A 17,524-nucleotide genomic window follows, 5' to 3' on the forward strand; every position below is an offset into this window, starting at 1 on the left:
TTCAGAACAAATCTTGTATGGGGCTGATTTCAGGTGGCTGGGACATACTGAAAGCCTTTGATCGCTCTTCTGTAACATGGGAATTGCATCCAGCTACTTCCAGTGTACAAGGGAGAAGTCTTACATCACGGTGACATGCCACTGTACTTGGTAGGGCAGACATGCTGCTTGCAGGGATCCCATTATGAGCATTCCAGGCAGTTTTTAAAGTAGACTCCTTTTGTGAAGATGAAACTGACAATTGGAACAATTCACTTGTTCTGCTTCAAATCAATGTGACCTTTAAAACACATGGAGAAATTGTACTCTGAGTAGTTGAATTTGTTCTTTTCTGTTTTTTCATTAGTCTCTCACTTTAGAGGACAGATTAGAAGAGATGCATTTAGATTCTGAAGAGCTCTCTGGGAGAAGAAAAGCTTACTATTAGACTAGGGTACCTGTTTGCTAGGCATTGAATTAATTCTGTTACTGAATCTGTACAAGTCATTTTTTCAGGCCATGGACAGATTTCACACTATTTAAGTACTGCATGTTCAGTAACTGCTGTGACATGCTTCTCTGTTAAAATAGTCTAATTCTGAGTAACCCATTTTATTTCCTGTATGCATAGGAATAGCAAGATATATGGTGAACTTAAGTTTCCTTCTAGTAACGTCCTCAGACAAGGTGGTAAGAGGGTTGGCAGTAGTCCGTTCATATCCATTAGTACTTTTTCTTCACAACACCTTGGAACAATTTAAACAAAAATAAACAAAAGCACTCAAGTTTTTCTGTTCATAGCATCTTTGTAACAGAAGTTTTTGTATGCGCAGCTGCTTGATATGTGTGTGCAGAACTGTGGTCCTAGATTCCAGTCTTTAGTTGTGAAGAAAGACTTTTGTAAGGACAAGCTGGTGAAACTACTGAATCCAAGATACAACCTGCCAATTGACATGCAGGAGAGAATCTTGACCTTCATCATGGTAAGTCTAGAGTAAACAGTGATTGTTTTGTCTCTGCTGTATGGTAAAGATTTAATGATGCAGCCAACTTCTGTACTGCAGTGTACTCATGGGAACCTCTTCCTAAAGTGGACTTTATTCCTCTGCATCTGCTTCATGTAGGAGTAGCACAGTGTGAAAGACAAAAAGAGAGAACTAGAAAGAGTCCTGGGAAAATGTCAACCTCCACTTTTTATGTTCCCCTCACAGCCTGTGTATGCGTTTCCTCTGGGTGTAAGCAGGGTGACAGCAAACTTCAGAGCTTTGGTGGTGGTCCTCCTGTTTTGAGTGGAGTTAGTTGGATTGGGTGGAAGGAGAAAATGTTCAGTTCAGGGAATCACTTGCCTTTAGGACTGTATGTTTTAGAAGGGCTTGTCTGACCCTACTGACCATCCATTTCTGTGACTGTTACTGTTATTTCAAAACCAGACATGGGCTCGAGGGTTCCAAGGAATGGTGGATGTGACCGAAGTAAAAGAAGTTTATCTAGAATTGCTGAAGAAAGGAGTGGAGTTTCCATCTGCTGACACCAGCACAGGGGGACCTAAGGTGGGGATACACAAGGATACTTCATTAAGTTATTGTAAATCAGAAACAGGATGTGTTAATTGTATGAGCTCTTTGGCACAGAAGGTGTGTTTGTTTTTGTTTTTCAAATGCTCCAGGGCAGAGTATGACCAAACTACTTGAACACGTGAGCAGAAATCAGTTTCAATTATAACAGCTAAGATAACAACAAAGAAACTTGGCCTATATACTAGTGTCATTTTATTTCAAGCCACAAATTAGCAAATATGTTCTCAAAACAGAAGTGTGTCTCTTAAGGCTTCCAAAGCATTTAAAGAACTGCAATGTTTTCAACTAAAATGATTAAGATTTTCATGAAAGCACATACCATTAAAAATTTGAGCATTGATACAATCACAGAATGATTTGGGTTGGGAAGAAACTTAATGTTCACATGGTTCCATCCCCTCTGCCACCAGTGGAGACACCTTCCACTAGATCATGTTGCCCAGGGTTTCATGCAGTCAGCCCTGAACACCTCCAGGGAAGGAGTGTCCACAGCCTCTCTGGGCAAGCTGGTCCAGTGCCTCACCACCCTCATAGTGAAGAATTTCTTCCTAATATCTAATCTAAATCTATTCTTTTTTTGAGTTTAAAGCCATTACACTTTGTCCTGTCACTACACGCCCTGGTGAAGGGTCTCTCCCCCTCTTTCTTGTAGGCCCCCCTTTATTTATTGTAAAGCTGTAATAAGGCCTCATTGGAACATTATCTGTGTTTAATTTTTAAACCGAGAGTGGTGTAAATCTGTAAGACATCTCTCCATTTGTTTGCACATCTTATACACAATAATATTTGACCTTGTGGCTAATCTTTACCTTTGTTATTTAAGCATATATCATAGATACCATTGTGTAGTGTCTAGGATAAATTAAATGTAAATATGTTCTGAGTGTTGAACAGTGGCTGAAAATACAGTACATGCTTTACAACAATTCTCTCCAGAATTTGTTTTCTAGTAGAAGAGTTTTCACAAGACTTGGGAAAGTGTGAAAGCATTCACCATTGGGTAGAACCTTGCACTTATAGAATTAGTTGTCTGTAATCAGTATAGACAGAAATGACTCAATTACCATGAGTTTGATTTGATGACTGAATAGTGAAGTGTGCAAAAGCTCGGGTATTTATGGCTGTTTGAACAAGCTGTGTTGTGAACATTTGAAAGAAAGTGCTTTCACTGGACAATAAATCTTTCCCCACTGATTGCAGTAGAGACAATTCTGTGTACCACATATATCTGCCCATTAAAGTCAGTCACAAACCTTCCGTTGATCTAGGCAGCGGCAGACCTGAATGCAATTTTTAGTTCAGTCTCTAAGAAATGAAGGATGTGACCTATGCAGTTTTGTGCAGGGTCTTTTTTACTGCAGTCAGTTCAACTGTAATACGAATAGAAACACCCCAACCTTGTCTCTGCTTCCAGGCGTAAATGTATTCTAAACTAGTCTTTGCTGTAAAATTGCAGTGGCACTTTAGGAAGGACTCTCCCTGTTCTCCCTGGCTTCAGAGGTCAAGGAGACAGCCTGTTCTTAGCCATTCCCATTTTATCTGTGATGGGATTTGCTAGCAAACCCATTTAAAAGATACTTGAATTCCAAGCCTGATTTCATTACAAAGTAGCTATTAGATTTATTCTTATAAATAGACCTTGCTCAACAAATTCCCTGGGAGCATTGATTATGCGAAAGCTAATGCCCAGTGTCTAGTCTGACAGAGACGTTTTGTAGCACTCTCATCTGGATGTCAGTTTCAATTCTCCTGTTAAACTCAAGCTCTGCTCTTTTGTCTTTTAACAGTCTTCATCTCAGCATCCTACAAAGTCATCACCATCTTCTGCTAATCCCACCAAACGGACCTTATTGCCTCTTCCCACGGGCCCAACGTTACTGTTGACTGCTGAGCAGGTACATTACTACAGGTTTGGAGGGGAGGGGGAGTTTCTGCTTAAAATGTGCTGGTGAAATTCTCCTGAAAATGCTTTACGTGGTGGTTTGCCAAAGCAAAGCACACAGAAATCACTTGGATAAATGCCAGGTTGTACCCAGCCAAAAAGTGGAATCATTTGCTTGAGCATGAGAATTTCTCACGATCTCTTATGATGTTGTTATGCAAATCAATAAAAGTTACTTCTAAGATAAGAGAGAAAGCCAAACTTACTTTTGCATAAGACTAGTGTCTTATGCAAATAAGGGATTATTCTTAGAAAGAAAAGGACAGTTCATTTCTCTTCCTGCTTGGCCTGTAGCTAACTAAAAAGAGTAACAGTCTTCTCAATAGTGAGAGGCACTAAACATGCAGAAAACAAGTAGTGTTATCAGATTTAGATCTTAGTGTGATTGGACATAGAAAAGCTGAGATAATTCCTATTTTCAAGGGATGTCACTGGAGTAAAATAATGCTAATTAGCTATTTTATACCTAATGGGGAAGAAAGTACATATTAGAGGTAAGAATTATTCTGCTCACTCTGTTCACCTGCACAATATTCTGTCATGTTGAACTGAACAGATTGGGAAACTGTACAGTGAACTGGATATGGCAAAAATGAATGTGAGAGTCATGTCATCAATATTAAAAGAAAATGTTCCTGGCTCTGAAAATCCGGATGATATGAATCTTTTACAGGTATGCACTAACTCTGTCATAGGAACTCTTTGTTTGGTCAAAGCTGATTTTAGAATATGTTGTACCCTTTCTCATAACATCTGGATTCAAACTGCAAAATGGAAACCAAACTCAGGTTTCAATCTCTGATTTCACTCAGCTTTCTCTCATCTCCTTCACCTTCCTCTGACATCTAGATAGTCGTGACAGGACAAAACAGTTTGCAATATAAATTCAAGCTCTAGGGAATTCCAAGGGCAAAGGAATTTCATAATGGAGCGTTCTCTGTTAGGGCTGTTTGACAGAACATGCTTGAGAACATTCCAGGTGAACACAACTGCCTTCTGGGAAAACAGGTGATGACACAATCTCTCATCCATCCTGGAGTTTGCAGGGCTCTCTTTATTATTACCAGTACCTTAAAGGCAAACTGAAGGGCAGTGAAGAATACGAAGCCTTGGTTTTGTGTGCATGACCTCAAAGATTGGGAGCTTGCTGTGCAATAGGTGAAGCCACGTGCTCTTTAAGTGTAGCCTGAAGGAAGCGTATTGCAATAGTCATTTAGATTTGATAGCGAATATACATACATTCTATTTGCTCAGGCTTTTTTCTGTTTTAGAGATTAAAAATGTAGTATTACTTTAGTATTTCAGTAGTGATTTATCTTAAATGGACTTTTGCTGTTTCATATTTTCTGCAAGAATTCAAAAAGCTTTTATCACACCTTTCTGTTTCTAAACTTACCCCCAAACTTCTGTGCAAAGGAAACATTTTTGGTAATTTGTCAACATCAAATGCATTGAAGAACTGATGTAATTTTTACAAGCCTTTGGTGTGGTTGTCATGCCCCGTGAAGAATTATTCCTTCGCAAGGAACTTTTTATTGGGTACTATTGGTTTGCCTTCAGGGTTGTGCTGTTCAGCTGTGTCCTTTTATGGATGGGTTCTCACTGAGATACGGAGAGCAGTAGTTGACCCTGTGTCTCATCGTCAGTGACGGGCAGCACTGCTGGCCTGGGGGAACCAGATAGGAGACAATCCATCTCTCAGCTGTTTCTGCTCCCCTGGAAATTCCTGACATCACCACCACTGTCTCTTTTGCAGAGCTCTGTGGAGCTGCTGGTCCAAGGAGGTAGAGGTGAAACAGAAAAAGTGTGGTTTCCTGGCTCCTACAGCATGGCCCTTCTGTGTGTGGGTACGCGTATTAGGTTGCCCACAGCAAGGCAGTGGATTCTTATTGGCACTCCCAGTAATAAAATTGTTGGCAAAAGGTTGAGGACAGGGTGTGGAGTTCCCATTTGTGGGGGAGTGCCTAAAAACTCATTCCTTCTATGTTAGTTTCACTGTTCTTTTTCTCTATGCACTGAGTGGTACAGAACAGCAAGCATGGCTAGCCTGTTTCTTTAACTATGTTTAAAGTGCCCGTTTGTTTGTGGCTCTACCTGGATTGCTTGGATTAGGCTTTTGTTGTTGGAGAACAAAGTCCTTTATTACAAGAGCTGCTTGTTTAGGCTTTGAGTGAGTTGGAGATGAATATCAGTCCTACTGAGTATCCAGGGTTTCTTAATGAAAAGTTTAACAGGGGAAACTTTATCAGTGCAGCATACTTTCAGTTCTGTAGCTTTGTTAGTGACTAGCTCCTCCCTTTCTCCACCCTGTTCTACACAAGGCTTAAGATAGCAGATTTCTCTTAAAATACCATGCTTACCAGTAAGAAAAGTTCAAGAGCAGCTGAAAGCCAGTATCAACCAAAAGAAATAACAAACACTTGTACTGGATAGGGAATAGACATACTTGATGGACATGCAGGAATTTAGGTCCAGATCATCAGCTGGTAAGCATTAGCACAAATTCGTTGGAATCACTGATTTTATATCAGCTGGTAGTCCATTGTTATAACACTCCAGTTTTCAGAACATTAGAGTACATGTTTCATGGTGAGTAGGAGCAAAGCCTAGCAAATTCATGCTTGAAATGAGCATCTCAATTTACTACTTATTGAATATTGATTTTTTTCAAAGGAACCTGTCTGCCTGTATAATAGATCCATAAGAAATACACATTTTGGAATGGGGTTAATGTAGTAAGATGTGGAGTTGAAGAGGTTTAAAATTTAATTACGTGCATTAAACTGAATACATTTTTGTGTGTTTTATCCTGGGCTGTGAAAATATAATACCAGGAGATATAGTACTGTGTAATCCTTACACAGATTTGGCTAAGGGGCATAAAATATCCATTTACACAAGTTCCATGTAGATTTTTTTGTGTATATGTTTTCGGAGAAAAATCAGATCAGTTTGAAAATAATGGCAGAGCACTTTTTGAACAGCTGTGTGCAAACAGAGTAAGTCCTGTCCCCCCCCTTTTTTTATTTTTTCCTGAAGCAGAGCCAGGCAGCATTTGCAAAATCTGCTGTGGAAAAAAGATTTTGGATGAGATAAAGCTCTTGATGCTAAAGAATGTGTTCCTTTGAACATGCAAAATCTGCAGGGGGGAGGAATGTAAATAAACTAACTTCCATTTCAATTGGCGATAATGCAAAAATCTACTCAGTAAATCCTCATACATCTCCTGTCAGGTGATTCTGCTAGGTTTGTGTAGCTTTCTCAAAAAGTGCATGAATTAAATGCATCCAAACCTCCCCACTCAGAGGAAGAGGCACAGACTTGTGTCACAGAGCACTTTTGTCCTGTACACTACTATTGTCTTTTCTTCAAGCAGATGTTGAACCAGGATCACGTTTGTTACAGCCATGTGAAGTGTCCTACTGTGTTTAATCAGCTTCAATCAGACTCAAATCAAACGTGCTCTGCATCACCCAGAGGGGTCTTCATTATTTTGCAATTTGAAATTTAGACTTCAGAGACAGATGGATCTTCAGAAATGAAGGTCGTGGGTAGGGGCTCCATAGGGGTAGGAGTGCTGGCAGTGATGGTAGGAGTTGTCAGCCTGGCTTTGCAGAGATCAAAGACATGAAAATTACGCTATTTGCAACTCTTGGTATGTGTGTGGTTTGTATAAATGAAGGGATGTTACCTGTGAGTCTGCAGTACTCGACTGTCTTATCATTCTTCTCTAGAACTGACAAATTAGGAGACCACAGTTGTGATTTATTTTTTTTCTTCCCCTCCCTCGGGCAGAAACTGTATAAGACCTGTCGGGTGATGCAGGAGAGAATCATGGAATTGTTGGTTACAGTGGAAAATGAAGATGTGATAGTTGAGTTAATACAAGTAAATGAAGATCTGAATAATGTTCTTCTGGGACATGAAAGGTAAGTACAGGGTCTCTCTTCTCACATTTGGTGTCCTAACTGGATAAGCACGCTTAATGGATACAGGTGATCTATGTGACTAATGCTGAACCTTTACAAGGAGACGTTTCTTTCCTTAAATCCAGAAAAGAAAGTTGACAACAAAAGGAGAAAATTGTTTATTTGCCTTCCCCTAAGCACTTCAGAAGCAGTTAATAAGCTAGTTAGAAAACTATTAGAATGTGGTAAAACAAGTTAACAGCATAGACAGGAAATTAGGTGGAGGCACACAAACAGAAATAATTTTAGAATTTGATGCTCTTTTCTGGTTGAGCACAGTGAATTTGCCATCAGTTTGCTACAAACCCTTTGGTCCTGGTGATGGTCCTTACTTTTGCTACATGTATACACTTCCAGGAAAGAATATTTGCTGTCCTTTCTGAATAACTTGGACAGCTTTACTGCAGAAATCAGCCATGGAACAGCATTCAGTTTTATTGCATGCTTAAGAGAGTCACTTGCTTTTCTCAACTGAATTGAAACAAGCTGTTCTACCTGCCTTACAGCAGAAAATGTTTTCTTTCACGCATGGAAGCACTGCAATACTTCTGTTGACATCCTTTGTATTTGCCTGTTATATCAGTGGTAGCATGAATAGATGCTAGCAAAAAAGAAATCAAATTTAAACTCAAAATTTCAGTATTATCCCCCAAAGTATCACAGTGAATATACTCGTGGAGTGCATTCTGGTTTAATAGGAACTAGCCTTCCATGTTAAGTAGTTTAGGTCCTCCTTGGCTAGGAAATATTCTAGAAATACTTTTGTAACAAGGACAATGGTTCCAGGAACAAATTATAATTTGCTTTATGCATGTGAAAAACAGGATCTTCTAGGGAGACCTGAAGAGTTCACTTACAGGGTTTGGGTGAATTTAAGTCCATTACATATTCCTCTATCCCTTACTTCTTATGTCAGTCAATAGATAGGCATTAAGGAGACAAATTTTTCAGGTAGCAGTCCTTGTACAGAATGCTATAAACTTCTGACAGGTGTTAGAGGTAAACTGATTTCCCTTTACTTTGTTCTAAAACCTGGACGTATGAGAGAAATGTGTTAGAGGGTATTCATGTAGTGCAGGATAGAGGAAAGAAAGGGCATTCCTAACAGATACTTACCTTACCTGTAGTTTTTAAAGCAATGACCCTTGTTTAAGTCACGCAACACAAAGCAAGAGTCAGGAGTTTAACATGCTTCGCTTCAAAAAGTGCTTCCAAGGTAACAACTAGCTACACTGCTGCCATTGAAATCCTTTCCCCTTCTGAGCAGACAGTGAAATTCCACATCTTTATTCTTGTTCTTCAGTGTAAATGAAGAATGCTGGGCTCGATTGTGCTCCTAGTGTCATTCCACAGGGAGAAATTGCATGCTCTAAGATCTATTTTAATTGAAGTAAGCATTTTAAATATTGCAGTATGTGTTCAGAGTTGGGATGATTCCTTTGAGATGCATAGATGAGATACTATGAACAAAAAAAAAATGTAGTAACTTTTTGGTATCAGGCTTCATCTTGAAGGTCAGAGGGCTGTCAGGAAAAAAAAAGCATTTTGTAAAAATGTTGGTGTGGCCACTTGACGGTTGTGGTTATGACTACACTATAAGGAGCTGAGCTAATAATGTACACTTCGTAAGCCTATGACCCTTCTGCCAGCACAAGAAAGCCTGGACCTTCAGAGTATTATCACTACCTTTAGTATTCAATTTATTACTCATACGTAACTTTTCTCTGGAAGACTGCTGACATTCAGATGTCTTAACGATTAAACACAATAGATGTGAAGAGCTTCATCAGCTTTTCTTTTTAAACCTCTTCTGACTGCTACACTGAAAACCTACTTATTCCTCTAAGTGTCGTGGCACAAACTTTGGGCCTAATCTTGACATCATTTAGTTTTCACTTATTCTTGTGTCTCCAGCAGTGTCATCACATCTTGCACTAACTCTTGAAAGAATTCTGTGTTCACTTCTTGCTTTACAAAGTGTTTAATTTTAGTAAAGCAAAAATAGAATTCTGTTGAGCATCTGTAAATCCATGTGAGTCAGGAGTGGGGTTATATTTTTAAGATTGAAGAATGCTAGAAATGCTAAGAACTTCTTGAATTATGAATAATTCAAAAAATTCCTTTTAGAAGACACCAGGTGATTGAAGGAGCAATTATAGGCCATTGTGAAACTGGACAGAACACTTCTGCATTTTAGTACTGTGATGTTAGGGGTTGTACGTAGCAAGTCTTTGTGAGTGCAGATGCATTTGCACTTTACAGTTGTTTACGCATTAAAATTTCATTAATGTTTGTTGTGAAAGATTTGTTTTTGGATCTCCCTTTGAACAATGAGATGTGTAAAGGACAATCTGATTTTAACTAGTTGCTTCTGTTTCATACTGTGTGCATTGTTTGAAGACAAGTCATGCTGCATTCTCTGTTTCTGATTGTTAGTGCAGAGTCCAAATTAAGTAAGGAGCAGTCACCATTGTGCAATAAACTGGCCTCATATATATGTAACAATAACTCCCTCTAGTGGCCTTAGCAACTTTTAATTACTTAGTGTATTTCAGATAAATAGTTGTTCTGCAGTTTGTTTGTTTTTTTTCTTCTGTTCCTCCCTACATATATATTATCTTTGTGGGACTCACCAGTATGGTAACCCTGAATACCAGGCGCAGCTGTGCGGACAGACTTCATGTCCATGCCCCCCTAAGGATCCAAGACCCTTGCTTATCTAACAGATGGGCTGTACAGGTGCTGAATATCACCTGACTGGGCCTCAGTCATCACCTTCTTGGGACACAGTTGGTCAGAGGGAGCCAGATTTGGCACAGTGCATGTTCACCATCAGTTGTCTGGTATGAACAGAGGCAAACTTTGTCAGCTGTGCCTTGGTTTGTTTTGGAAGAAACAGATGGCTGTCTCCAAAAGTGAGCCCAAGGACAAGCTAACTTGGTAGTGTAGATCATTAGAGGACCACAGCCCTGGAGTAAAATGAATCAGATTTTCAGCACAGCAGTGCCCCAGAGAAAAACACCTGTAGTGCTTGTCTGGTGTCTATCTGCAGTCCTTTGATAATCAGACTTTGGTTGCAACTGCCAGCTTCTTACGTAGCACATTTCTGTAATTTCAGAACAAACCTCTAGCTTTGTAATTTTAACAGGTTCTCTCGAAACAGAGTTCGTTTCTTGGAGAATCAGAGAATACAGCGTGAACGTGAAGAGGTGAGTAACAATAAGTGAAGTTGTGAGCTGCGGGACTATAAACATTCCTATTTCTGTTCAGTGTGAAAAATCTTTCAAGTATAAGCAACATTTTATTCTCTAATTGAGAGGTATAGCCTGCTGTCTTCAGCAGGATGATACTGCTCTTACTGATTTTCAGAAGTCTCACTTGCAGAATTCCATGTAAATTTTGTAACTAAAGTAACAAAGAATGTCAAATCTCAGATGGAAGCTTAATGGAGAAAAATGAGGCAAAGAGAAAGAGAGAGATATTCAAATTCCATTTTATTACCTCTATAGCTAAGCACAATTAGTTATCTGCCTTATATGAAGTGGGGAACTATGTTTTATTTCACTTTTTTGCTGTAAGTATTTACATACCGAAATACTACTAAACTATCAGAATTCACTGTTACTGATGTTTTTTTTCTCTCTGTGAAGTTGAAGCCTTTTGAGTTGTGAATAATGGCTCGTAGCAAATCTGACTGTCCTTTATCAATTGATCATTATGGTTGTTAATTATATTGCCCAAAGTAGTTTTGCATGTTTCAGCTTCTCGTAAGACATAATTGAACAGTCATCTAGGGCTCAGAAGGAAAATGACAGCATTGTGAATGCTGAAATACAGCTGATAATTATTAAAGAAAGGCAGAAGACAATCTTTTTTCCCTTGAAAAACTGCTGTTACTACATCCTGGTTATGTAGGTAGATGTTTTTACTTGATGAATGGACTGTTGGATTAGTTAGTAGTCCTAATGGTGCAGCCTGTGTATTTTAATATTAATTCAGGCATCTCCAAGTTTAAAATGCTTTTTTTTAACTGGTGTGACCAAACCCATATGATTCAAGCATGTGGTTTTTATTAAAATCTTTGGCTGTGCTTTTAATTCTCTCACATTCACATGAGAAACAAGGGAAACCTTTTTTCTGTGCTCTGGGAAATTCTGTGGTTTCAAGCTCTTCCAATCTGAAACAGGACTGAAAAAAAAAATCCATTTCTTAAGTATTTACCGAATCACAATAACACACAAGTAATATGAATATAATTCTACAGGATTAAGCAGACTTACATCTGAACAACCTTATACTTTGGAACTGAGTCAGTCCCATATCCGACTACTGAATTTTCCTAAATTTTTGAAATGGCACCCTTGCTGAAGCTCATGTTTTCCAGAAAGTTTTTCTGTTTCATTAGTTATCACTTCCACACACACATACAATTAAATTGCTTATTTAAAACTATACATGTTCCTTTAAAAAAATAATAATGTGTCCCTTTTTAAATGTTAAGCTGTACAGGAAACAGCCATCTGCTCCCTCAAGTGATCTACTTGACCTCTCTACAGATCTTCCATGTCCAGTGTCAACAGTGCTGGGAACTGACTCTGCAGCCTCTCAGTCTTCAGGCCTCAGTAAGTGATGAATGCATATTTCCCTTGCCGGCTGATTTCCTAAAGTAAACCAACACAAGCTTAGTGGAGGGATCAAGACTTTCCTTGTAAGAGAGTAAACTAAGATACTCCTTAATTTGAAGAAACATGAAGATTGATGTGCATATATATATTAAAAAAAATAGTATAAGGTTCCTTGTAACTAGTTTACAGTGGAAGCAATAATCTTTCTCCCACATTTCTTAAATTTGAAAAAAAAAAAAAAGTTTTCTGTACAATAAAGCTCTTGAAACAGTGTGGTAGTTGCTTGTTCTGTAGTCTTGGAAGAAAGAAACGGAGATATGCTTTGCTTGTACTCCCTTGATTTCTTAATTTTTTTCAAGGAGGCACTTGATGTTAACAGCAGTTCACTTCAAGAAACGTATTTACCTCATCTAACTTTAGGCTTCTTTCATAGTGAAAGGAGCGATTAAAGCTCCGAACTTTGGTACCCTGAATTACTGATTTCAAAAGTCTTTGTCTATCCACTCTTTAGGGGTATCCATACACCTAAGTTAAAGGCATGAATATGTTCCAAAAAATAAATGCGTATAATTCTATTTTAGTTTTTAGAAATAGTGAAAGGAGTTTAAATTGGTATATACCATATATAGCACTACTGATGTTCTGACGATGAACAAGAAAATAAATATATTACAACTAATATATTATCAGAGTTGTTATAATTTTGTCTTTCATGCAGTAAACAGAATTCATTTCATATTCTTGATATACCTTCCAAACAAAACTTAATTCCTTCAATGATCGTAGTGCAAGTAATGGAACACTTGATTAATAATGTTTAAACAGTCATTAAGTACTGCTTTGAATTTCAGATTGCATATCTGCACACCCTGAAGATGTAAGAAAACACTATCCGTCAATTTATCCACAGCTAGATTTAGCAACTACTACAAAAGCTCAGCAATTCCCGTGAGTAATCTCTTATCAAGAAATGGTAGCAGGTAAAAAAAAATAATCGGAGCTATTAGCCCTCTGTAATTGATACAAAATTTTCATAGTAAGTTCTGAGAACAGAGCTATTTAATGTTTCTTCTACACATTAGTCAAGTAAAACAAGTGAAAACTACCTGTATGCTAAATATATAACACCTGCAGCTCTTTTTAAATACTGACAAACATAACCTAAATTCAACATATTTGGGATATATACAACTTTCTGCTTGAGTCTTACCAGTGCTGTGGTTAAAGGGAGAAATAGATGAATGGTATGAGTCAAGAAGAATGGTTTAAGATAGGAAAAAGAATCTTTGTGGTTTCCCACCTATTAGGTAAATGGGACACTGGCCCACTTGCTCTTGCATAGTTGTGACATATGGTGAAGACAAACCAGCTAAAAATAATAATGCAGTTATTGTGATATGTAGTTTTAATACGTTGAAAGTAACTGAGAAACTATTGCTCTCTCCTAGATTTACAACTGAAGCACAAAACAATAGTGGAATCACCCCAGCTGGACATATATACAGCAATGTGAGTAACGCTCATGTTTGGAATAATCTGTCCTTGCTGGCAACTGTCATAAGGAGAACTGTTTGGATTTACCCTGACTGCTGTCCAAATGTGATTTAAAGATCTGCTCTGCGGCGCTTCTCCGGACATCAGGGAATGCTCTGTATTTGCTGACCAGGCCAACTTTCCTGTGGTGATACCACAGGTGCCAATGTGGAAGCGTATTTTTTAGGTCTAGCAGAATCTCAATGGAGTTTGCAAAAAGTTGCTGTGTTGTTTGTGTTTAATCTGTTACTGTGTGAAGCAAGCTGCGATCTCTTCCTGTTGCCATTATATTACTGTGGTGCATTTCATATCTCAAATAAGCACCTCTAAAAGAAATAAATTAAAATTCAAATACAGCATAGGACAAATGCATATGCTGCAGACAAAAAAGCCATGACAGAAGGAATACAAAGAATATGAACGGGTTTCAAGGTATTGTTTTGAATTTGTGGTAGGCAGTATGAAATAGAAAAGCAGCCCCACAAACACATACTCATACTCCTTATTTTAAACTGCAAGTAAAATGAGACAGCTGTACTGCCACCTGTGTGTAGTGTAACAAATTACACAGAAGTAAATTATACAAATGTGCTATATATAACCCTAAAAGATGTTTTGAACTTCATTGTGTGGGGAAGGGAGGTTAATTAGATTTATAACTCTTGACCTATTTTTGGAATTTACTTGATATAGTCTGAGAGTCTAAAGATCAGTCAGCACTTACGCAAGTTAAGTCAAACAGGTTCTCCTAGATCAATCTGTTTATGTACTGTTTTGCTCGATTTCCTCAGCTGGCAACTCTTTTAAGCCCAGTGCCTCTGAATCCAGTAAATCTGCAGACTGGATATACTACATCATTAAATGGATCGTCACCAGCAGGTAATAAATACTGCAGACTTCTTAATTTTCACAGAAATCTATTTATAATTTATTTTTGTTAGCACTTAAGTGCTTTATATAGTGCCTGTTAAAGACTAGGAACAGCAACAAACACTGACAAAAATCTTACATAGCTCGTGGCTTCTCTGCCCATTTAAAGCAACTACATAAATGGGAGAAAATCTGCTAGTTTCAGAAAGATATAAAAAAACATGCAATAAGTGTTCTTTCAGTTACATTTCAATCTGTATTTAACTGTCTTTACCCTTCAGCCACATCAAAGAACAAGTCACAGTCACCTCATTACTACGAGATAATGGAATTTGATCCTTTGGCTCCCACAGAGTAAGTAGCTTTTAAAATAGATAATTTGCAGTTCTTTTAGGTGCCAAACAAGAATTCTGAGATGTCTTTTTCTTCTGAGAGAAGACCACACTATTCAGAGCAAGTTTGCTGACCAACTGGATTGCTAATATAAATTGGAGATCTTTAAAGGTCACTTCCAATCCAAACCATATTATGATTCTATGAGCCAACCTAATTTCTGTTCAAGATGATCTTGTTTTGTTTTTTTTTAAAAAAATGTTCTGCTGAATCTCAAGTTCTCTATTTAAAATACAAGCTACCAATGGGAATGGATTTGAGGAATCTCCAAAGGACCAAATAGGCAGAAAACTAGTAAGAAACTTACATTGTCATTTTTAACAGTAAACAGAAAAAAAAATGGAATCATCTGCATAAAACTTACTTTGAGAAACCATCAAATTCTGAGGTAGAAAAATCTCAGCAAGGCTTTCTTTTTTTTTTTTTTTTTTTTTTTTTTAAGTAGTGTAATAATTACATGTCTCACGGCATGCAGGCCATTTGTATTTTGCAGTCACGTTTCCAAGTTCATTTAATCAAAAGTGATGATGTCCAGAAATTCCTCCTTAAACGTATAGTCACAAACACACCATAGGACTGGTTCTTGCTTCTGTAGAAAGCCAGGCAACCTGCTACTCATGTTACTTTAGTAGGTAAACAACTTAAAACTCTTGGCAGTTCCTTATTGGGCAGGGTTTCATTGGTGCATTTTGTCTAAATAAAACTGTGATGTAGGAGTTGCCCTGTTCTTCTTCTTTCAGAGCTATTTATGAAGAAATTGATGTCACTGTGCTGAAGCCAGAAGTTAAAAAGGATACAGAATGCTGAAGAGGGAGGTGAAGTCTTTTACTGAGCACACAAGTTCACAAGTTACTCTCTGATGCTGGTCCTGGGCACTGCTTCCTATCATAAAATTGTATAATGTCCTGAAACATTGGAAGGGACCCACAAGGAACCAAGGAACCTTTTTTTTTTTTTTTTTTTTTTTTTTGGATTTTTACACACTGAACAATAGGTATTGGAACAGTAAGTTATGTGAAAGAGTTACTTGGATCTACATCTTGAGAATTTGTCTTAAATGTTTGTGTATTCTTCAAGGTAACTTACATTATTTATATTTTTATTTCTCTAAGTTTTGGAGCCTCTAAAATACATTTTTCAAAGTCACTTGCATATGAAGTAACTAACACTTGACATCTGGTAAAAGTAAACTAAATGGACTCACAGCTGTAGAAAAAAGCTTTTCTTCTGAGATAGCTGTTCCTTTGGACTGCTCATCCCTCCGTATGGAAGAAACAGAACGTCATATTTGAAGAAACTGCATAATCCAATTTCTATTTTGGCCTATGTTAATCTCCCTAGAAATTTGTAAAGGTTTTTTGATATGTAGGACTGTTTGAAAATTGGGCCTCTTGACAGATAACTCAAGTACAGTGGTTACTTTCTTATATTCATATTCTGAATACAGGTTTTGTTTTCTTTGTAAAACCCTGATAAATAATAGGATTTTTGTTTAAATAAGAACCTGTGCTGGGATGTAAGGTGTTGTCATCCATGATTAGCAGAACAGAAAAAAAGCTGCTTGTTGCTACGTTGTTGTTACTTTTATTTACTTGGTAAATATTGGAAGGGGATCAGTCATTTCTTCCAACATTCCTGCCCTGCAGAGATTATTTTCTGGTGAAGGAAAAATAATCATCTACAATGCAGTTGAGCATTAGTTATCCATTTATTTTAATCAAATTGTTTAAACCTGTTAATGACAGTTTTATCTTTCAATAAATGAAGTGCCTTGTCTATTTTAATGCTGAATGTTAAATCTGCACTTTAATAGATAGAGTTCTCTTAACTTATAATTGATACGAATCTTGAGAACTTGGTTCATGTTCACAGCTGATAAGCAAACTGGCTGCTTTTAAGTACTGTTTTAAATGTTCATTGTTAACTGTTAAGTGTAACAAGTTCTCAGTCTTGTACAATTTTCATAGTGTACAATTCCCAATAAAAGCAAATGCTTACTGAGTACTTAGCCCCCAATACTTACGAGTTTTTACCAGCTGACACGCATATTCAAATGCGGACCATTTTAGAAGTATTTGAGAGTAAATCCATGGTGTTTCAATTATCCAGTTAGCAGTTTTGCAGCTAGCTGGACCAATAGAACACCATGAGGAAGTAAAGGTGGTTTTTTTGTAAGCAGAGGTGAAAAGGTAAGCCTCTTTACCATTATTTCTCATTCATTATTTGCAATGGTCTGGACAGCAGTCTGAGAAAACTAGAAAATAGGATTTGAGGTGGATTCGTTTTATTTCTACAGCTTAGTTATGTCGTTAAAACCCTAGCATGCCTAAGCGTAACAAGTTTAAATAGGCTATATCAATATGGTAATCCATAATGAAATGATTACTAACTGAACTTTTCCATATTTAAAGATACAAAATTACAGATACGAAGGCTGTGTGAGGAAACAGGCTAATTACTGAAGTTAGAGAGCTTGTTTTGTTGTTGGATTGTGCTCAGTATCCATGCAAACTTGGGCTTTCAAACTCAGGGAAAGACTCGCATCTTTATGAAACTCGTCAAGGGACTATTCTTTGTCTTCTAAAACACATGGCCAGAATAAAGCAATGTGTAGAAAACTTCCAGAATCAGTTCACC

General features: G+C 37.6%; 1 protein-coding gene across 1 annotated transcript; it reads left to right on the top strand.

The window, feature by feature from the left end:
- The first annotated feature begins 812 nt into the window (after positions 1-812).
- On the top strand, positions 813-15,766 carry TOM1L1 (target of myb1 like 1 membrane trafficking protein). The gene is made up of 12 exons (XM_084298683.1): positions 813-962; positions 1,410-1,529; positions 3,344-3,451; positions 4,055-4,171; positions 7,294-7,427; positions 10,615-10,675; positions 11,968-12,088; positions 12,943-13,039; positions 13,540-13,600; positions 14,416-14,503; positions 14,776-14,848; positions 15,628-15,766. Exons 1-12 carry the CDS (start codon positions 822-824, stop codon positions 15,692-15,694), a joined length of 1,188 nt encoding a protein of 395 aa, XP_084154809.1. The 5' UTR covers positions 813-821; the 3' UTR covers positions 15,695-15,766.
- The last annotated feature ends 1,758 nt before the right edge of the window (positions 15,767-17,524 follow it).

Source organism: Netta rufina, assembly GCF_964035555.1.
Source record: "Netta rufina genome assembly, chromosome: 19".
NCBI lineage: Eukaryota > Metazoa > Chordata > Aves > Anseriformes > Anatidae > Netta > Netta rufina.